This window comes from Chlamydotis macqueenii, chromosome 6, assembly GCF_036417535.1.
Source record: "Chlamydotis macqueenii isolate bChlMac1 chromosome 6, bChlMac1.mat, whole genome shotgun sequence".
Taxonomy (NCBI): Eukaryota; Metazoa; Chordata; class Aves; order Otidiformes; family Otididae; genus Chlamydotis; species Chlamydotis macqueenii.
In genome coordinates, this window is record NC_141561.1 from 44145065 (window position 1) to 44166719 (window position 21655).

General features: G+C 55.4%; 1 protein-coding gene across 1 annotated transcript in view; it reads left to right on the top strand.

Annotated features, from left to right (window-relative positions):
* Positions 1 to 11624: 11624 nt before the first annotated feature.
* LOC147600350 (axonemal central pair apparatus protein HYDIN-like) overlaps positions 11625 to 21655 on the top strand; it is a 37282-nt gene continuing 27251 nt past the window's right edge. Inside the window, exons 1-7 of the mRNA XM_086751240.1 lie at positions 11625 to 11697; positions 14750 to 14813; positions 14995 to 15253; positions 17165 to 17308; positions 18460 to 18603; positions 19439 to 19752; positions 21362 to 21509. Of these exons, the coding sequence (XP_086607366.1) occupies positions 11625 to 11697; positions 14750 to 14813; positions 14995 to 15253; positions 17165 to 17308; positions 18460 to 18603; positions 19439 to 19752; positions 21362 to 21509 (1146 nt within the window). The remainder of the gene's footprint in view (positions 11698 to 14749; positions 14814 to 14994; positions 15254 to 17164; positions 17309 to 18459; positions 18604 to 19438; positions 19753 to 21361; positions 21510 to 21655) is intronic.

A 21655-nucleotide genomic window follows, 5' to 3' on the forward strand; every position in this document is an offset into this window, starting at 1 on the left:
GGGGAGCCTGGGTTCAGGAGAGAGTGGAGAGCTGTGTGTGTCAGGCTGTGCTTCTCGGGGTGCTTCGTGAGAGCGACAGGGCCGGCTGTGCTGGGCTGTGCGCGTGGGTGTCAGCCTGTGCCCAGAGCCCTGCCACGGGCAGGCTGGGAGGTGCGAGGTGCCAGCAGAGCAGGGCAGCGGGCTGAAGCAGGGTCCAAGTTATCACCAAGCGTGCCGGAGAGAAGAGCAGCTGGCCCCTTCTGAGGGCAGCGCTGGCACCTCTGTGGGCTGTGTGGGACTTGGCTTTTGGCATATTGGGCCAGAGTGGGTGTTTGCAGGTGGTGTGTGGCTCTGCTCACGGTCAGTCCTGCAGGCTAGCTGGCTTGGTCTGAGCCCTGGCACAGGTGATAGAGCTGGGAGGAAGCCTTTGGGTGCTGCCATGAGTTTCTCTGGCCGCTGCTGTGTTTCAGGGTAACACCCCGAGGGATGTGGCTGTGCTGGAGCGGGGAGGCTGTGCTGGCGGCAATGTCAGAGATGCCTGCAGTGGCCATTGTGTGCTTTCCCTGAGCTGCTGTTGCTGCTGTGAGATGAGGCCCTGCTAGCCAGGCGCCCTGGTGTGCCTGCCCCAGCAAAGGAGGGAAGTGCGGCTGGTTTCTGTGGCGCTGGGGCAGCAAGGAGCGGGTCAGAGATCCCTGCTGATGGCGTGCGCTGCTCCTGCGGGAGTGGGTGGGCGCTGAGCGTCCCCGTCCCCTCTGCCTCCGTGTCCGCCATGTTGTTCCGAAGCCACCTCCTCCCCTCTCTGTCCCTGCTGTCGCCATGGCGGTGTTGGGATGCCCTTGTTGCTACGGGAACGAGGGCAACAGTCCGGCTGACAGCTGGGATCAAGCGGGTGAGTGTGCCTCGGTGTCCCCGCGGCGTGGGAAAGGTGAGGGATGCTGGTGAGCACCCCCGTGCTGACGTGGCTGCGTCTTGTCCCCTCTGAAAGAGGGAGGGCAGCCGTCGGTGCCGCTGAGCCCAGGCTGCTGAGGGTCGGGAGGAGGGGCTGGGGAGCGCGGCTGGGCAGAGACCCAGGGCTGTGGGGGAGCTCGCAGAGGGCTGACATCCCCTGTCCCACGCAGCGGTGTGGGGGCACCCCTTGTGTGAGAGGGGGGAGAGAGGCAGGGCTGCGCCTGGGCCAGGGCCACCTCGGGCCTGACAAAGCTCTCCTGGGAGCAGGTTGTGCTCCCCTCCTGTGGGATCCCTTCCCCTGCGACCAAGCTGCTTTTCTGGGGGAGGATTTGAGGGGTGAGGTGGCCTGTGGAGCAGAGTGGGGGCTCTGCTGCTGCCTGAGAGGCACCTGGGGGCGGCAGCGCTTTCCGTGTCAGGGCCTGGGAGCTGGAGCCCCTTCTTCCCCCGCAGAGCTGGACAGGGAGCAAGCTTTGCTCCCCAAAAGAGAAACTGCCAAAACTTCTTCCTTTCTTCCCATGGGATGCTGATGTGACTGCATCCAGGCTGTGGGTTAAACGTGGAGGGGACAGAGGCTGCCTGCCTCGCGGCTGCTGCTGTTGCCCTCCTCATCTTGCACGTGGCCTTTTGCATGTTCTGGCTCAGCCTGTCAATGAGGGGTGAGATTATTTGTGCTTGCTCTGTCTATAAAATGCGGTGAAGGCTTATGATGAGAAGTGCAACAGCTGGCCCAGCTGGAAGGGACTGCAAAGCTGACTCACCGCGACTCCCCTTGCGTTTTAAACCCATGGGTGATTTTCTGGGAAGCAGTTCCTGCGTACACCTAGGGAAAACAGCAAGGCTGGACTGCTCCAGGAGGGTGCAGATTGCTCGTACCCGGTTGTCCAGCCTTGCCCCCCGACTGAAGGGTGGGAAAGGACTCGGTGAAGCCAAAGTGTGCTCTGTAACACCTGGGGCTTACAGCCAGTGCTGTAGCAGTACAGCAGTAATCCCGTACATCCAAGATTTTTCCTGTCCTGGCAGCCAGTAGTGTGTGTGTGCTGGAGAACTGGGTGCGAGGCTGGAGGCAGCCAAGGTGGGGCTGGGGGGTGGTATTCCTGCCTCTGCTTCCGGTGGGTTCCCTGTCGTCAGTCTGGCACCTTTGGATGCAATGCGTGGTTCTGTTCTTCCAGAGGCTGAAAGGCCTTTGTGAGAGCTGGGCATGAACAGGCAGAACTGTTTCACTGGGAAGGTTCTGAAGCTGGAGGCTGATCCAGCTTGGCTTGGGTGGAGGTTCACAGGACCATTTCAGACAACGGGGCTGATGCCTGAGCTCTCAGGGTCCTGGCTGGTGAAGGCAGCTGGTCAGGATGTGTGCGTCGTGCAGGCTGTGCTGTGCACGTCGAGTTGATGCTGCAGAAGCCAAGAGACAGTTCAGAACGGGAGAGAGGGTGGTTTTTCAGGGTGCTGGCAGTGCCCCTTGTCCCAGCATGGCTGTGCAGTTCCCTGGTAGATTAACAAATCCTTGCGTGTCAGCAGAGCAGAGGTTCGTGTGCTGTAACCCCCAGGGAGTACAGGATTGGTCATTGCATCTGAGCTCTCCTTTGCAGGCCAGGGTAAGTGTCATGCCAAAGCATTTGCTGTGGAGTGAGATGTGTCCTGTGTGGAGACAATCTGATACCTGTAGCGTTCTTCTCTGGGCTCCTCTCCTCAGGAGGTCCCGAATACTAGGGCTCAGACCCATCTCGTCTGCCCTCCCAGAACAGGGACTCGCAGAGACGGACACATTGCATCTAGCTCCGAATGCTGATTTATTGCTGCGTCACACAGCCTTATATACCGCGTGCCACCTGTACACCCGACCGCCCCAAAAACCCACGACCTCCCTAACCCGCCCCCTCTCGCCCCTGTTTGGCTTTCCCCCTTTTAGTTCCGCCTCCCTACCGCCCCGCTTCTGCTATCCTGTATTTCCCCCCTCTTTATGCTTGGTCCTTCTGCTGTAGCGGTTGATAATTTGCCATAGCATAAGTGGTCATAGCTACTTTAATAGCGACTCCTTCCACCACGCGCATCAGCATTTTTAAGAGTAATGGCAGTAAACACATTGCTGTTAAGGTGATTACTAAAATCGTCAAGCCCATAGATGTTACGTTTGACAACCACCCAGGCAGGCTGAACAGCCCTGAGAACCACCCCCAGTCTTTTTGGATTCTTGCTTTGTTGCCTGACTCTGCTATCTGTTTTGCTTGTTCCCGCACCTTTTCGATGGCTGTCGAGGCGTTCTTGTCAAAGTCCAGGCAGCAGTATTCTCTTTTTATTTCTTCTGTTGTGTCTTCACAACCGATACCCAGTCTGGACAGTGTATAGTCCATAGCTAGTTTTAGAGTCATGAGCGCCTCGCCGTGCCCTTCCAGGACATCCGCTAGCGCGCTCACCGCACTGGCCGTGCGATTGGCATTTTTCAAAGCCCAGCACGCTGAGTTTTTCAGACTGCCCGTGTTACGCACAATTTGCGGCCACGTGAAGAATGTCTCGAAGACCATCTGTGTCGTTCCGGTCAGGCTTATCTGGTCGTTGCAAGTTGGGTCTAATGGAATGCTTTCTCGTCTTGTTCTGTTGCTTGCGGCGCTTTTGGTCGCCCTTATGGTTGTTGGGGCTATGGCCAGGAAACCGCTGCTGCAGGGTCCGCCCCGAGGCCTCAGCGGAATGGTCGGATACACCATGCCTGATCCACAAATGAGGAACATCCCTTCCGGCAGTCTTAATGGCCGATCGTTAGTTAGTGTCAGTTGTATTATGGTGGCACAGCGTCTGTTTTTGTAGATTCCCTCAATTCTGCCGAGAAACTCTAAATCATTGGGGCCAATGTCTTCCCAACGGGCGTCTTCACTGATGGGGAGAGTTGTTTTCGCTTATGTGCTGTTGAACCATAGCCAGCCCACCGTGGAACCTTTTGGGCGCATCGTCCCTAGGGTCTGCCATCTGATGTTTTCTCCTGTTGGCACCTCTTTCCCACTGAGGATTAAGGCAGCCGTAGCGAATCCACTGAATTGTCTATAATCAGTCCATCCACTCCTATCGATCCAGCCTTTAGTCCTCTGAATCCAGCGATCCGAGTCTTTGAATATACATATGTCGTTATGATTGCAGTTTTCGTTTTTCATCTTCCAAACGCTAGCGAACCATTTGACATTTTTGTCTTTGCTGTACCGGTCAGACATATTTCCACTCTCCGACATTCTGATATTCCGTACTTGTATCTGTGGTGAAGTAAGCCATTGACTTGCGTTGCCTAGTCGGTCTGAGATGTTGCTAAAGCGTACCCCGATGGCACAAGTGGTGAAAGGTGCTCCCACGCTTTTCAGCGCCAGGCAAACCTAATGCTCATGAGTGTACGATGCAAACTCCTCCCAGAAATTTGTCGCTGTTGTTGGGACGATCATGATTGCTGGCAGTCCCAGCAGAAGGCGTTGGCTGCTCACCTGTCAAGACAAAACACACTCTTGGCTTTCATTATTAGGGCTTTTACAAATGCGTTCACAGGTTTTCTTAGTCGCTGGGTGTTGCATTCACAAGAGCTGGCCGGATGCATCTGGCCGGATACCGTTTCGGTCCTGATGCTGTTTGTACGCAACCATAAGCGCGTCCCATTACCAGCAAAGGCACTGGCTTCTTGTCCCACATTCCTGAGAGGGGGTCTCTTACCTGCACTATCCCTATAGGGTGCTGTGGGCCACCAAAGTGGTCTTTAATGCGTCCCTCCAGATGATTTAACGAGGACAGTGCTCTATGTAGCATTGCGTGAGGACACCCCTCCTCCCTCTCTAATCCTCCCCCCTCTTTAAGGCATTGTAGATGCTGTTTGAGTGTTCGATGGGCTCTTGCTACTATTGCTTGTCCCTGGCTATTACCTGGGATACCGAAAGAGTGTCGTATCCCCCACCTGGCCAAAAATGCAGCAAAGGTCTGACTGCGGTAGCTGGGGCCGTTATCGGTTTTTACTTCTACTGGAACTCCCAGTACCGCGAATGCCGCGCGGAGGCCTCAAACACAATGTCATAGAATCATAGAATCATAGAATGGTTAGGGTTGGAAGGGACCTTCAAAGGTCTTCTAGTCCAACCCCCCTGCAAGGAGCAGGGACATCCCCGACTAGATCAGGCTGCTCAGAGTCTCATCCAGCCTGGCCTTGAACGTTTCCAGGGATGGGGCATCACCACCTCTCTGGGCAACCTGTTCCAGTGTTCTATAACTCGCATTGTAAAAAATTTTTTCCTAATTTCTAATCTAAATCTACCCCCCTCTATTGTAAAACCATTACTCCTTGTCCTATCGCAACAGGCCCTACTGAACAGCCTTTCCCCATCTTTCTTGTAGGCCCCCTTGAGGTACTGGAAGACCGCTCTCAGGTCTCCCCGGAGCCTCCTCTTCTCCAGGCTGAACAGCCCCAACTCTCTCAGCCTGTCCTCATAAGAGAGGTGCTCCAGCCCTTTTATCATCTTTGTGGCCCTCCTCTGGACCTTCTGCAACTCCTTCTCCAACGTCTTGCTGTTTTCCCTGTTTCAGCCGTTGCCCAAATGGCTCCACGGCAGGTATCTACCACTACATGAAGGTAACGAAAGCGACCAAATATGGGGTATTCCGTGACATCTCCTTGCCAGAGATCTCCCAGTTTTAAGCCACGGGGATTTACTCCTGAAGGGAAAGTGGGGAGTGACGTGCAAGGCCTCGCATTCTTGAATGATGTGCCGTGCTTGCGCTAAAGGAATATGGAACAAATTTTGCAATGCAATTGCGCTCTGGTGGAATTGAGCATGCGAGGCGCGTGCGAGATCTAAGGACGAGATTCCCACGGCCATGGCGCAGGCTTTGTGGGCTCTGCGGTTTCCTTTTGTTATAAACCCAGGTAAGGAGGTGTGACTATTGCAGTGCATGATAAACACGGGGCATGCACGTTCACTCAGCGCCTGATACAGTCGTAGCGCCGTGGGGGTGCGAGCCCCACAGCAGTCTTTACACAGTTGTGCCATGCAAAAGCAGTATTGGCTATCTGTCACTGTATTGACCGGGCAGGCAGCGAACTGCTGGAGCGCTGCGCACACTGCCGCGAGTTCCAGCTGCTGTACTGAGGGGGTTTCAGGTGAATGTACCACACGTTGTTGCCATTGCTTCCTCTGCAACCAAACGACCCCATACTTTGCTGTTTTTCCTGCGGCGTCTGTAAATACTGTCGGCCCATTTACCGGCCGAGTTGCAATGAATATTTTTGGTAAGACACGAACCACCGCCAGGATTGTGCCTACTTTTGTGGGCGCAGAGCCGATTAGCAGGCCAGGACAGTTGGCTAAGGCGGCTTGCACTGCCGTACTATGTTGTATAACATGGTGGAGGGATGTTGCCTCCATTTCTACCTGGATTTTCTGAGGTTCCTCCCCGCATAATTGTGTGATCTTTTGCCAGCCCCAGGAGATGGCTCCGGCCAGTACTGCTGACCACTGGGGTAACGCCACTCTTGGAATTCCCACATACCCATACATCAGGGGTGCTTCCGGCAAACCCTGAAATATGAGTACGATTGCTCCCTCTTTTTGCAGAATGATGTGGTGTCCCATCTCCTTTTGCGGGTCCCACCGCCGTAGTCCGCCTTCCTGTAGTCAGCGGAACAAGGTGGACAGCAGGTTTTTATGCCGAGCTATGCGGGGCTGCAAGATCTTGAGTCCCTGCCAGTTCGTCTGTGAACGGCTTCATCTCTTCGGGTGAAAAGAGGGCGAATTGCCGCAGCCATTGGATTGCCCCCACCAGTTTTTGCATGTCATTTAAGGTATGCACTTTAGGGTCTTCTATTACTATCTTTTGCGGAGAGATAAAGCGTTGTTGAATGCGGGCCCTCAAGTAGTTCGTGGGACATCCCTCTTGTCTTTTTCCGGGGGCTACTTGGAGTCCTGCTGACTCCAAGGTCCCTACAACCTCAGCACGCAGAGTGCTAGGCCAAGGGTCGGCTGCTGTCAGGATGTCATCCATGTAATGATACACAGCCCACTCTGGATGTTTCTGGCGGAGCGGCTCTAGTATCGCAGCAATGTATAACTGGCATAAGGTGGGTGAATTTGTCATCCCTTGTGGGAGCACCACCCAGTGATACCTTTTTGCGGGTGCCGCATTATTGGTAGTGGGGATGCTCATCGCAAATCCTGGAGCGTCATCTGGGTGCAACGGAATACTGGAAAAACAATCTTTTAGATCGATTACTAGGGTGTGCCAATTATCCGGTAACATGGAAGGCCAGGGAAGACCAGGTTGTAAAGGGCCCATGGCTTCTAACACAGCGCTACCGCTCTCAGGTCATGCAAAAATCGCCACTGACCTGACTTTTTCTTTATAAGGAACACCGGGCAGTTCCATGGACTCGTGGTAGGGACTAAATGTCCTGCTTTTACTTCTCTGTCCACTAATTCGTGCAAAGCTGCCAGCTTCTCTTTTGTGAGGGGCCACTGGTCCACGCAGACCGGCTTATCGGAAACCCATTTCATCCGCTGGCAACTCACTCCAGTGGCCCCTAACAAAAATGTTCCCCAGTGACAATTTGTGTTTGCATTTGTGAGAGGACATCCCTTCCCACCAACGAAATGGACAAACTCGGGAGGACGTACGGCCGACATCGGCCCTGTCCCTTTTCTCCTTCTATCTGAATTGTAATCATTACCTCTGATTGCCTAGCAATCGCCATCCCGCCTACCCTCCCAGCTGTCGTGCTGTGCTCAGGGGCCAGTGTTTTGGCCAAACACTGTCCGGTACCGTGGTGATGTCCACACCCGTGTCGATCATTGCTGCAACGCGTGTTGTTGGATCCTTACAAGGCCCCGCTGAGCACGTCAGCTGTAGGAATACCATGGGTCGGGCGCCTTTCACCTGCATTGCTAGGCCTACTAACGGGCACTCTCCCGGTATTTCCCCTTCTAGCCCTACTGATTCTACTACCACCGTGTGTCCATTCGTTATTTGAGGAGGGATGTCCACCCCCCAAGCGTGTGCTCCCGCCCCATATACCACTGATCCAGGCTCCATGGGAGAGGTTATTCGCGCGAGTCGAATTTCACCGGGCGCGACCGTGATAGGGGCACATGTTAGTTTTCCTCTTGGTTGGGCCCCGGCCAGGGTCCCCTCCAGGGAATGAGCGGTGCCGTCAGAGTCGTAGCTTGGTCTCGGTTCTGGGCCCGTGATCTTGTCGCAGCCACCTGGGCCCGCGGTTGGCTGCGGCTCCCGTTTCCTGCCACGATATTCCTTCCCTCTGCACCTTTCCCCACCGCCGAGGCCTGCTTTCGTTGTTTGCAGCTCCGGGCCAGATGGCCCTGCCCCCCGCAGACCCCGCAGCGGGCAGGCGATCGCACCCCGACCTTTCCTTGTTGGGGCGTTCTCTTTGCAGGTGTCCTTCTCCCCCACACCCAAAGCACTTTGGTCCTCCTCCCCCTGCTGAGAGGCTGCAGAGATGGCTGCCGCCAACGGCGCTGCCTCTTGTAGCTTTTCGAAATCTACCCCAGCTTGTAACAATTCCCCGAGACTTGCCTCCCATGGGAGACGAGCCGGTGCCTGTTTAAAACTCTGCATGCAGTTTGTTCCTACGGGATCTTTTAGCACTGTGTTTTTGCCCCATCATCTAAATTACTCGCCTCTATAGCCGCAGACAGCCGATCAACGAAAGCCCCAAAACTTTCCGTCGGTTTTTGTTTCATCAGGGTATACGCAGGGCAACTACTTATAAGCGCTCCCATTTTGTCCAAAGCCTTGCGAGCGGCAGTCGCCGTCGCCATCAAAGTACCCACCGGCAGATGGCACAGGACCTGCGGGTCTGTGAAGGCCCCCCTCCCCGCTAGCTGCTCCTTCGTGGCCCCACACGCGGGGTGCGCAGGATTATGCTGTGCCTCTAAGAAAGCGCCCTCACAAGCTGCTTGGAAGGCGTTTTCCCAAAGCATACATTGTGCCGGGGAGAATATTGCTCTGGCCATCTGTCTGCAGTCAAAAGCACTCGGACAGTTTTGGAATACCCTATCTAGGAGCAGTTGAGCCGGCCCCCCTTGTATGCCCCCCTCCTTTATCTCTTTTCGCAGCTGAACCAGAATTTTATAATCTATAGGATTCCACACCGGCCCCCCCGGGCCCATGGTAATCGGGTATAACAAGGGAAGGTCCCCTCCCCCCGCTTCCAGTCTGCAGCCCGCCAAAATGCATTCCCGCGCTCGCAAACGCCAATTTTCTGCAAGATCCCCTAATTCCCCCAACTTTACCCCCTCTGCTGCTTCTGCTCTCTGAGCCGCTTGCTGGACACTCTGGGCTGCCTGTTCGGCCTTTTCCACCATCTCGCTCGGTTGCCCCATAAGATCTATCATTTTCCTCACCAAGTCCTGTCCCCCACCCGCTTCTCGCTCCTGTTGTTCCCCCTTTTTATCCGCCTGTTCCCCCCCCCGGCCCAAATACGCCGGTGGCGCCGAGGCGTCTAACGGCTGATTTGTTCCCTCCTTCTGACTCTGACTCCAAGAGGAGAATGGCGGCGTGGGGAACGGAGTGGGGAATGGGCCTCCCCCCATCCCCCTTCCCTCCGCGACGGGGTGCGTCCACCCTGGGAATCCTGCTATTCCCCCGACAGAGTTATTTTTGTTGAACCCCTATACTGAGCGTGTTTTTCCTTTTCAGCCGGCGCTAACAGTGTCTCCTGCTCTCCGGGGTTTTCCTCGACCACCCCCCCTTTCCCCGACTTGTCCTCCGACTCGCCCTTCTTGCTCTCCTTTCCTTCCGCGGGTGTTCCCGTCCCTTCCCCCGGGTCAGCGAGGTCCACGACCGCGGCAGCTAGCGTGTCGCGGTGCTCTCTTGGCGCCTTAAAGGTATCTCGCACAGCTCCCCATGCCGAGATTAGCCCTGCAGCCTCCTTGTTTCCCGCACAAGCCGATTGAAACAACTCCTCCCCCGCCTTTTCTAATACGCTCCGGTCCAGGCACCCCCTGGACTCGAAGCCAGACCACGCCGCATCATCCACTGGAGTAGCGCGCGCGTCTGTTTCCCATGCACCTCCGTGCCTGCACGAGATGCTAATGTCTTTAACGTGCTCACCACCGCCTCCATGGATGCCATGGTTATCCCGGGTGCCACACGCGTTGCCGAAGAGCGCGCGCTACCCACTTCGAGAACCCTTCCTTTCTTCCTCTGGAACCGTCCTTCTTCTCTTGTGGCACACAGCTACCTCAAAGACCCCTTCACCCAGCCGGGCCTTTATCACGTCGGGGTCACCACTTGTAGCGTTCTTCTGTGGGCTGCTCTCCTCAGGAGGTCCCGAATACTAGGGCTCAGACCCGTCTCATCTGCCCTCCCAGGACAGGGACACGCAGAGACGGACACATTGCATCTAGCTCCAAATGCTGATTTATTGCTGCGTCACACAGCCTTATGTACCACACGCCACCTAGACACCCGACTGCCCCGGAACCCCGTGACCTCCCTAGCCCGCCCCCTCTCGCCCCTGTTTGGCTTTCCCAATTTTTGTCCCGCCTCCCTACCGCCCCGCTTCTGCTATCCTATAGATGGAGTCTTACTGAAATAGCGGCGATGCTCCCTGTGAAGCAGAAGTTAATCTGCAGAGACCTGGTTTGGAAGTGCTCTGGTTTGCCATCTTATGCAACTGGAGTTTCCCGCTGTGCTCGTGACGGCCAGCCAAGCAGTTCTGTTTCCTTAGCTGCAGAAGCATCTCTGGCCGTGAGATGAAGATGAGGGATCTGAGCCACAGTCAGCAGGCACTGACCTCCCTTGAGCCCCGTGCCAGAGCCTGCCCAAGAGCCCTGGGCAGGGGCACTCGGGTGAAACGCATCCGTTTGAAGGGAGCCCCGGTGCGCAGAGCGATGGAGCGCGGAGGCCGTGTGGAGCTCCTGGGTGAGGGAGTCAGGGGGAGCCTGGGTTCAGGAGAGAGTGGAGAGCTGTGTGTGTCAGGCTGTGCTTCTCGGGGTGCTTTGTGAGAGCGACAGGGCCGGCTGTGCTGGGCTGTGCGCGTGGGTGTCAGCCTGTGCCCAGAGCCCTGCCACGGGCAGGCTGGGAGGTGCGAGGTGCCAGCAGAGCAGGGCAGCGGGCTGAAGCAGGGTCCAAGTTATCACCAAGCGTGCCGGAGAGAAGAGCAGCTGGCCCCTTCTGAGGGCAGCGCTGGCACCTCTGTGGGCTGTGTGGGACTTGGCTTTGGCATATTGGGCCAGAGTGGGTGTTTGCAGGTGGTGTGTGGCTCTGCTCACGGTCAGTCCTGCAGGCTAGCTGGCTTGGTCTGAGCCCTGGCACAGGTGATAGAGCTGGGAGGAAGCCTTTGGGTGCTGCCATGAGTTTCTCTGGCCGCTGCTGTGTTTCAGGGTAACACCCCGAGGGATGTGGCTGTGCTGGAGCGGGGAGGCTGTGCTGGCGGCAATGTCAGAGATGCCTGCAGTGGCCATTGTGTGCTTTCCCTGAGCTGCTGTTGCTGCTGTGAGATGAGGCCCTGCTAGCCAGGCGCCCTGGTGTGCGTGCCCCAGCAAAGGAGGGAAGAGTGGCTGGTTTCTGTGGCGCTGGGGCAGCAAGGAGCGGGTCAGAAATCCCTGCTGATGGCGTGCGCTGCTCCTGCGGGAGTGGGTGGGCGCTAGCGTCCCCGTCCCCTCTGCCTCCGTGTCCGCCATGGTGTTCCAAAGCCGCCTCCTCCCCTCTGTGTCCCTGCTGTCGCCATGGCGGTGTTGGGATGCCCTTGTTGCTACGGGAACGAGGGCAACAGTCCGGCTGAGAGCTGGGATCAAGCGGGTGAGTGTGCCTCGGTGTCCCCGCGGCGTGGGAAAGGTGAGGGATGCTGGTGAGCACCCCCGTGCTGACGTGGCTGCGTCTTGTCCCCTCTGAAAGAGGGAGGGCAGCCGTCGGTGCCGCTGAGCCCAGGCTGCTGAGGGTCGGGAGGAGGGGCTGGGGAGCGCAGCTGGGCAGAGACCCAGGGCTGTGGGGGAGCTCGCGGAGGGCTGACACCCCCTGTCCCACGCAGCGGTGTGGGGGCACCCCTTGTGTGAGAGGGGGGAGAGAGGCAGGGCTGCGCCTGGGCCAGGGCCACCTCGGGCCTGACAAAGCTCTCCTGGGAGCAGGTTGTGCTCCCCATCCTGTGGGATCCCTTCCCCTGCGACCAAGCTGCTTTTCTGGGGGAGGATTTGAGGGGTGAGGTGGCCTGTGGAGCAGAGTGGGGGCTCTGCTGCTGCCTGAGAGGCACCTGGGGGCGGCAGCACTTTCCGTGTCAGGGCCTGGGAGCTGGAGCCCCTTCTTCCCCCGCAGAGCTGGACAGGGAGCAAGCTTTGCTCCCCAAAAGACAAACTGCCAAAACTTCTTCCTTTCTTCCCATGGGATGCCCTTGTGACTGCATCCAGGCTGTGGGTTAAATGTGGAGGGGACAGAGGCTGCCTGCCTCGCGGCTGCTGCTGTTGCCCTCCTCATCTTGCACGTGGCCTTTTGCATGTTCTGGCTCAGCCTGTCAATGAGGGGTGAGATTATTTGTGCTTGCTCTGTCTATGAAATGCGGTGAAGGCTTATGATGAGAAGTGCAACAGCTGGCCCAGCTGGAAGGGACTGCAAAGCTGACTCACCGCGACTCCCCTTGCGTTTTAAACCCGTGGGTGATTTTCTGGGGAGCGGTTCCTGCGTACACCTAGGGAAAACAGCAAGGCTGGACTGCTCCAGGAGGGTGCAGATTTCTCAGACAATCTGATCCCCACAGGAGTCTTCCTGTGATTTCCAGGAACTTGGAATGGGCTCTTGACAGGAGCCCCTCAGGAGTGGTACGGCTTCGCTCACCTGCTGCTCTGGATTCAGCCATGCACAGTCAGCTCTGACCGCGCGTCTGGCTGCTGGCTGCTGCCCTGGGGATCCACTCATAGTCCTTTGGGTTCTGCTCTTCCCTTCCAAAGTCGCCAGCTGCGTGGGAGCTCTGATGCATTGTGAACCAAAATGAAATGTGGGCCAGATGCCCGGCCAAGAGTGAATAAAAAGGCAGAGCTGGTGCAAGTTGGGAAGGCAGGAGAGCAGAGGGAAATGCTGGGAGAAGAGACAGTCGTAGTGTAAGGCCTTAAGGCAGGAGCCATAGCTGTACATGACAGCATGTGGAGCTGTGGATCTCCAGCAGCCTCTTGGAAGGGAGCTTGGTCCACCTCAGTGTCAGCTGAGCGTCGGCGTTTGTTTAAAGAGCGAGCAGGAAGGTTTAACACCAGGCTCCTGGTCATTCTCTCAGCTGTGCTGGAGCTTTTGCACTGAATTGCAGGGTGACAGTGCCGCAGGGAGAAAGCACAGAGGAACTGGAATAAAAGGTAATAACAAAAGGGAAATCGTGCTGCTGTGGAGTGGGCCGTTGGCCTGGCAGGGCATGGTGGTCTGCGCTGGGTCCCCCTGGGGAATGCAACGCCTGGCTCCATCCAGACAGCCTAGCACCATTCCTCTGTAAGAGTTTCTCGGGTGCAACGTCCTGCGCGGCTCGTTGGCAAGCTTTGATAAATGAGCTTTGCCAGTTAGCAGCCTTGCAGATTCACCTCCGGAGCAGAGCCATCAGGTCTCCTTTTCAAGCGAGCTCCCCTGTGTCAGCATGAATCCCAGGAGAAGTTGTACATTAATGTCAATGAAAACCTGCCAGCTGCCAGCTGGGTATGAAGATGTTGGCTGGGTAGCCCTTGGCTGATGGCAGAGCAGTGGGTGCCTCTGAGGCTAGTGATGGGCTCCGCACGGGATGCAGAGACAAGAGAAGAGGGTTGGTGGGATCCTACGTGGTCGCTGAGGCCACTTCTCTTGTCTGCCTTCCTGGGGTTGTGTGGATCCCTGGCCTTTGAGACAAAACTGCATCTGGTGCTGCTGTTTGGGTGGTTTCAGGAGGCTCAGTGGCTGTGGTCTCTCTGGGGGAGCAGGCAGAGCTCTGCTGACAGGTTTTGCTTTGGTTGTCGTCTTCCAGAAACAGAAGTGAGTGCTTCAGTCCTTCAGGGGCTGTTGAGAAGCGCTACCTAACTCTTGGGAAAGAAGACTTTGGTGCTTTTGATCAACCGGTTTTGCAGAGCTGTTCTTCATGCTCTCAGCAGTATCGCCCAGCCACGTGGCTGCTGCGGTGGGATTTGAGCAGTCCTGGCTTCCTCTGCCCTTGAGCCTTTGTGCAAACCTGGCCACCCTTGTTGGGGAGCCAGCAGCGATAAAGTAGCTTCCCTTGGCGCGCGCTCCAGAAGAGAGACTGGAGGGGGAAATAACCTTCTCCTGAGGATGGGCATCCCTTGGGTGGGCAAAACCGGGTTATTGAGGTGAATCTATTAAAAGACACAGTGAGTGTTTCTTGTACACGAAGGAATCCATTTCCATTGCATATTCATTTTGCTTTCTGTCTAGCTGTAGTTATTTATCTTACAATGTCACTGCAGCGTTAATCTCGGGGAAACGTCTGTTGATCCTGTGTTCTCACAGTGCGTCTTCCTAAAGCTCAAAGCAGCTGCACTGTTGAGGCAAAGGGCGGTAGGTGTGGGGCAGTGGCGGTTGGCTGTTCCCTAAGGGATGGGGGGCCGATGTGGATAACATTGGTGCCAGGGCAGGGACCCCACCACGGGGGCCAGCCCAGCATCCAGGTGGGCAGATGAGGCTGCAAACCCTGCAGCTCCCAAATAGCATCTTCAGAGGAAGCCAGCTGAGGCAGCAGCTCCCAAGGGGAAGGTGAAACGGCAGCCAAGCTGTTCCGCCATCCACTTGCAGCCAGGACAGGCCAGCTCAGCATCCGAAGCAGCGAGACCTGCAGGAAGCACCTTGGAAAAATGCTCTGGGTCTCAAGCGCCAAGGGCTGGTGTTGCTCTGTCCACAGCAACTGAGATGATGTTCTTCACGCAGCTTTTCTTCCGTGAGGCAAACAGACCAGCTAGTGGATGGTGATGAACTTAGGGGCAGCCAAGGTCTGGCTTTTGCTGAAGCTCTGAGCTGGGTCAGCCTTTTTGGAGGTGGCTTTATTGCGCAGTGTGCAGTGCGCTAAGGCCGTGGGGGTGCTGAGGCTGAGGGACTCCTTGGAAATGGCAGCTCCCATGACATTTTCCATCTCTGCTTCTCTTCTAGCTTGGTTCCGTGCTGCTGTTACTCTTTCAAGACAATGAAGAAAGGAGGACACACTCATCATCTCTGTGGGACAATGGAAGGTTTTGCCCCATCTCACCGGTGTGACCGTCTGCCTGCCATCACAGACACCAAGGGCAAAGCTTCCTTGCAGAGCCGCAAGCCTGCCTGCCCTGTGTTTAAGCTCCATCCTCTGAGGATGGAGCTGATGCCAGGCCAGAGCATGGAGATGGTGCTGGAAGGCTTCTCCAGCACTCCCCAGGTGAGGTTGCCCCGAGGGCTGAGCCTTTCCCATCAGATCACCTGCGCTGGGACTTCTTCTGCAGCCCCTTGACATTTCCCTGAGAAAATGAGCAAGTGCTTTCAAGGAACTGTTGTAGTGGCACAAGCAAGCTGCCACCATGGCGGTACCAGTTGCTTTCCTTGCTGGCCACCATCAGTTGTTAAGGCTTTTTCATGTTTCTGTAGCTACCATAAACCCACCTTGCTGCTAGCAAAAGATGGGCAGAAGGAAGCATTACTAGCTCAGGGGCAAACGGCAGGTTACGAGGTGTCACGTGCTGAGGTGGAAGGGAAAGGCAGAGAAAAGATGCTACACTTTGACTAGGAGCACAGGCAGAAAGTAAAGAAAAATGCAAAAAAAAATGCAAAGCTTCTGGGGGAAGCAGCGAATAAAACAAAACACCGGTGAAGGGAGGGAGTGTCTGGGAACGACATTTTTTTCCTCTGTAGACAAAGATGGACAGAGGGCTGCTCTAGCTCTAAGTCCTGGAGGAGAAAAACAAGCACATTGTGCCAGCTCTGGTGATCACAGTGACGGTCCCCACGTGGGAAACTGTTCCCAGGGATCACTGTATTTGACAGCTTGACTTTTGTCAGTGTTTCCATAACTGCCTGCCCCAGTCTCGCAGCCAGCCCCGCTGTCCCAAGGGCAGCCAGGTCTTGCGGCACCCTTGGATGGCAGCTCAGAGAGGGAAATGTCAGCAGGATTGCTGGCTGTTCTCCTCCCAGGCCCCTTCTTTCCAGGGGAAATCCAGCTCTGCAGAGAAGCTGCCGGCTAACCCTGCTGCGCATTCCCTGCCTGCAGCATTCCTGGGCACAGATGTTTAAGCGAATGGGAACTAAATCTGCATTAAGCTCCTGCTGGTATGAGTGGTTTGAAGGTTGTTTGAAAGCGTTGCCTCAGTGGTAGCTTGAAGAAGACTTGATTACTCCCCTCGCTGACTGTGATGAGACTGTCCCAGTGCAGCTCTGAGCCCACAGGTTTAGCTGAAGAGGAGACAAAGGTACCAGAAAGGAAATAAAGTGCTCAGGGCACTGGTGAGGGTGTCTTGCCTGGAAAGCTGAAAGGGCATCTGTGGGCACAGCTGTGGCTTTGTGGCTCCTGCAGTCAAAGCCAAGACTCTGGGAGTGGGCTTTCCACCTTCCTTGGGTCTTGAGAACTTAATACTCCTCAGGCTGGTCAGAAGCCCAACTCCCTGCCTTGCCCGTGCGACACAGATGATTTGGAAGGCTGTAGGCTCAGAGGAGGAGTTGGGTTGTGGTGTTGTACAAGAAGGAAGAGTGAGAAATGAAAGGAGGAATTGGAGAAGTGAAACCATGGGAAATGAGGAAAAAGTCTTGAATGTAAGAGCATCTGGCTTAAGCAGAGGCTTTTCTTGTGAAGGGCAAGACCTCTCTTTCCTGGGGTGCTTTAGGAGGGCAGAGTACACGAGTGATCCCCTCTTGACCTGAAAGCAGGCTGGCTCCTTGGGTTTTTCCATGGATCCTTTCCACTAAGCTTCCAAGGCAGGGTCTGCTGGCGTTGGCCCTTCCAGCACCTCCTTCCCTTCATATGGTTCTATATTTTTAATCAGCTCCAACAGCTCTCCGTACGTATTGTGCTTAGCAAGGGGGCACATCAAAGCAATAATCCTTTGTGGCAGGGATTATTACGGCTGTAGGCAGCAGGTGACTCACAGGTGCCTTTTGTGGACGTTGGGGTGTAGCATTATGGACACTGGCGTGCAGAATAAATAGGAAGCAGCATCAAAAGAAAAGGGGGCTCTTGAGGAGACCAGTGGCTGTCACTTCATGGCAGCAGTACGGTCCGTGGCTGGGTGATGGTAAATGCAGGGTGTGTTCTGGATGCCGTGCTAGCACCCGCCGGGTGACCTGCGACTCTTGCACACAGGTGGTGAAGGAGCGGCTGCTGTGTCACGCCATCGTGGGAAGGGAGGGAAGGAAGAGGCAGATAATGCACATGGACGTCACGTGCGAGTTCATTGCTCCCGTCCTGCAAATGTCCTCCAGGGCAATCACTTTCCGGGTGGAGAAGGTAAGTCTCGGGACTGCATCCTGGCATTTAATAGCGTGGCCGAGGCCTGAAAGCCTGTGGGGTGCGTGTGCTTGTGCTCAAGGAGGAAATGAAAGAGCTTCTCCAAGTCAGAGACGGGACTTTTTTTTAACTTCAGCCAAGTAAAACTGAGATGACAGCTGCTGCGCTGAAGGGGATCATGGCCACATCCAGAGAGACACAAGGTTCTGCAGTCAGTGTGAAGGGAGGTTCTTGAGGATCCTCCAAGGCACGGTGAAGTCTGAACAGCAGTCCTGTAGGGAAGCAGAGGAAAACTGAGATTGCTGTCAGCTCCTCAGGGTGATGAGCAAAACCTGTCATCTCTTGTCTCTCTTTGCCTTCTCTGACGTTGGTATGGATGCTAGCTCTTCGCATTTCCCCAACACTCACCTTCTTCAAAGGACCTGCAGACGACTTCAGCTGCAGCGCTGAGAACAACCCAAAGCAGGTGCCCTTTAGTCTCTGGATCCCAACTCCTGCGTGAACTTTCCCTCTCCCATGAGGTGTCTGACAAAGATAAGATATTTCAGTGTTTAGTTTCTGTGTTTTCAGATGTCTCCTCTGGTTCCCAGGCATCCTGAGAAGCACAAAATCCTGTGAGCTGGCAGATTTAATTAGAAGCTTTTCAGCTCTCCCTGATGTCTGCCTGTGGTGTGCTTGACGCCACGCGCTCCGATTTATGGAGGGCTATGGCACTGCAGCTGTTTGATATCAGCACGCACAGCACTAGTTTCCCAGACACTGTCTGGTTTCTATAAACCATGCAGGAAACCCAGAGCAATGCCCCCTGTAGCAGGGGCCTCAGGAGACAGGTTGCTACCGGGCAGCTGAGGTTTCTCGCTGACTGTGTGTGCGTGTAAATGTTCCAAACTAACCTCAGGCTACTGCAGGCTCTCCACTACAGGGTAAATCCTATTCCCTCCGCTGTCCCCACACGGGATGCTGCAGTTTCTGAACATGGAGAGCATCTGATAGTCTTAGAGGAAAAACTTTTGGAAGGATACAAACTAATGAAAATCGTAAATAGAGATGTATGCATGTCTGGGGTTGAAAAAGTTGCAATGCGTCAGAAAGGGAAGGAGGTCCATGGCCACTTGAACTTGATTTTTTCCCCTTGTCTTCTGTTTCTGTAGCAACCCAGTGATGTCCTTTGCCTTCAGTACAAGTCTCTTTCTTTAAAAAACGACTCCTCCCTGCCAGTCAGCCTTGTCCTGGCCTTAGAGCAACCCTTCTTCATCTGCGATGCGCACCGGCAGCCCCTCCCTGCAGATGTCCAGGTGAGCAGCCGTGGACCTTCCTGCTGGTGGGTGTTGGAGAGGGAGGAGTGTGGTGGCGCGTTTCTGGTGGGAGGCCCTCCAGTAGAGAAGTTGATACTTTAGAGTCAGCAGTAGACTGGCCTGAACTAAATCAGATTTGAAACGAGCTGCTGAAGGAAACTGAATATCATCTGAATTGGGGAAACACACCTGGCTCTAAGACATGGAGAGAAGGCAGCAGGCAACTAGGTCTGGGCAAGCCGGGTAGTAAAGGCGTCTCTTGGAAGCCGTCCCAGCTCTCCAGCCGCCATCCTCAGACCACTTCTGGAGCTGCTTGCTCTCTTGGAGGGCAGCTCTGCCTTCAGCCTGGTGCCTGCCCTGCTGTTAGTGGAAGGTGTGGGACGTGGACCCTGCTAAACACGTGTTGTTGTAGGCACGGCCACCACTTCTGTGCCGTGCTGGTGACTAGCCCCGGCAAGGGTGAGGACGCAGTGCTGTTGTGTTTGTGTTGAGTGTGAGGATAAAGGAGTTTTTCTAGAGTCAGGGGAAAAGGCCCTGGCTTGCCAGAGTGCTGCTTTGGTGATGTACTCAGCATACAGCTTTGGTGGGTTCCGAGTACCGTAGAACAATATTTCTTTCCCCCTTGTATTGCTATCGATGCAGAGCACAGAGATGTGAGCCTGAGGCAGTCTCAGAGAAGACTGCTGTGGTGCTTGCGGTCAGGTGCACACTGTCCAGAAAATGAAGCATGACCTGAAGCCCACGCAGGGGTCACACTTTGAGCATTGACACGTTTTATGCCCTCAGACCTTGGGACTTCATCAGCTGGTGGTGAATGCTTTTCATCTCCTTGCAGCCCATGAAGCTGGAGGTAGGGGAGGAGCTTCATCTCTTCATCGGCTTTAACCCTGCTTATGAAAAGGATTTGAATAGCCGGGTAGCAGAGAAGACTCTGAAGATACAGTTTCTAGAGCACCCGCATGTGGAGCTGGTCCCCGTTAGGGGAGAGGTCTACTTTCCCAGTCTCCGCATCCAGACCACGGCCCTGGACTTTGGCGGCATCTTGAATGACACCGAAGAGGAGCGTTACGTCGAGATGACCAACTGCAGCCCGCTTCCTGTCCGGTACCACTGGATGCTCCTGCCAAACAGCCACGTGAGCCGGAGGAGGTATGTGCACCTCTGCCCTCTCCTTGAAGCTCTTCTTCCTGATGTCCTGCCTGTCCTTGGCAAAGACCAAGGCTGTTTGCCTGGGACCTGACAAATTGCATTCCACTTTGCCTTGTGGAAATAACACCTGCCAGCTGTGGTCAGGGGAGATGCTCAGCAAACAGGTGATCTTCACCAGTTTGATGCTGGGAAGGAGACAATGTTCTCCAGCCAAGCTGGGGCTGTAGGATACTACCAGCACGTTTTGCAGAGCCGTAAGCTAGAATCCTGCTTTATTTCTGGAGCTACAAAGCCATGCTTAGGCACTTGGACAAGCAGATGTATCATGTGGCCTCTTTTCCTTCCCTGCCAACTCTGTTTGTTGTCGTCTCGTACTAAGAAGCTACAACGGCACTGCCACCAGCACGCTGTGCTGCTGTCCCAGCCTCTTGCTGCTGTTTGGCTGTAGCCTCTGTACTGGTTCCCCTGGGAAGGAAAGCTGGCGTGGAAAGCTGCTTTCTCAGAGCTTGGTGGCCTGAGGCAAACAGCACCTTGGTGAAGTGAGTTTCCATCTGTTAACGTGCACGTCACCTTCACGAACCAGCTCTTGAGTGTTTCACAGCAAACGGCAGGTTCTGCTGTGGCTTCGGGTACAGCTGTAGATGTTGGCGGGAGGACTTGTCTGAGCATCCCTGGCGAGCAGGGCTGTCCAGCGCTGGCCTGTGGGTTCCAAGCCCAGGACCAGTCTTCCAGTTGCGCTGGAGCCCATCTCTCAACACATTGCTAGCAGTTCCTCCCGCTGTGGCCTCTCTGCACAGGGCAAACGTCTGGTCTGGACAGTTTTAATTACAGCAGCAAACGATGTTGCTGTAACGCTGTAGGAAACAAAGCCAAGTTTACCATTGGACATGGAAGTGCTGCTATTCCAAATACAAGAGATCACCACGAAACAGTTTTGTTGAGGGAACTGGGATCTGGCCCGGAGGAGACGAGCTGTTGGAACTGGAAATGAGCTGTTGCTCCGAGCAGGGCTTGGGGGAGAAGTCCTGGGAACTGGGGTAGCCCGTTCACAGCTGAGCCTTACCAAGTAACAACAAGTCTTCAGTGTGGCCCTTCTTGATGCAGGGCGCCTTCAAGAACAGACCCTAAAAGGCAGAGGGAAGTCTGCAAGAGCAGGTGGAGGGAGGTGGGCAGGGAAGGAGGAGCAGGGCTGTAAGCTCTGCTTGGAGGCCTCTGCCATCTCCTGCTGAATTAGACTAGGCTAGTTTAAGTACAAGCAGGCTCCATCCCTGCTCCGGCCTGATCGCACTTAGAGAACGCTACCAGCACTGCTGCTTGCTTGGACGGACCTACAGCTGTGGGTAATTGTCAAGGGAAATTTCAGGAGAAATATCCAGTAGAGCTGCAGATTCTCTCACTTAGGCCCTCTGGGTGTGGAAGGCACGGTCTGCAGGGGTGGGTGCTTTCAGGAGGGCACTGGGGGGTCTGTTGTAGCTCATCGCTGTCCAGATCTGCCCCTTTGTGTCTCAGTGTCACCTTTTTGCACAGTTCATGTGTCTTTTCTTGCTGCGCTTCTTACCTCCCCACAAGGCGTTCACCTCTGTCCTCTTCCACTTCTCCTTGCAACCAGTTACCAGCTGCCCGCACCAGCGCTATTCCAGCAGCGAGGCGCGTCATCCCCGGGCAGCGTGGCGAGGATCAAGACTCAGAGCCCGGTGAGGATGAAGGAACTGAGGCAGCTGGGGGAGGCAGAGCCCCTCGCCTTGAGAGCGGAGGATGTAAGTAGGAATGTGTCTCTCTCCTGCATTTCCAGTGTGGCAAGCAGTTACGCAGCTCCCGCTCCCACGGGTGGCTCTCGATGCTGCTCACAGAGCAGCTTTGCACCCCTCCAAGCACATCCCACAGCACTACTGCAGCGACTGGT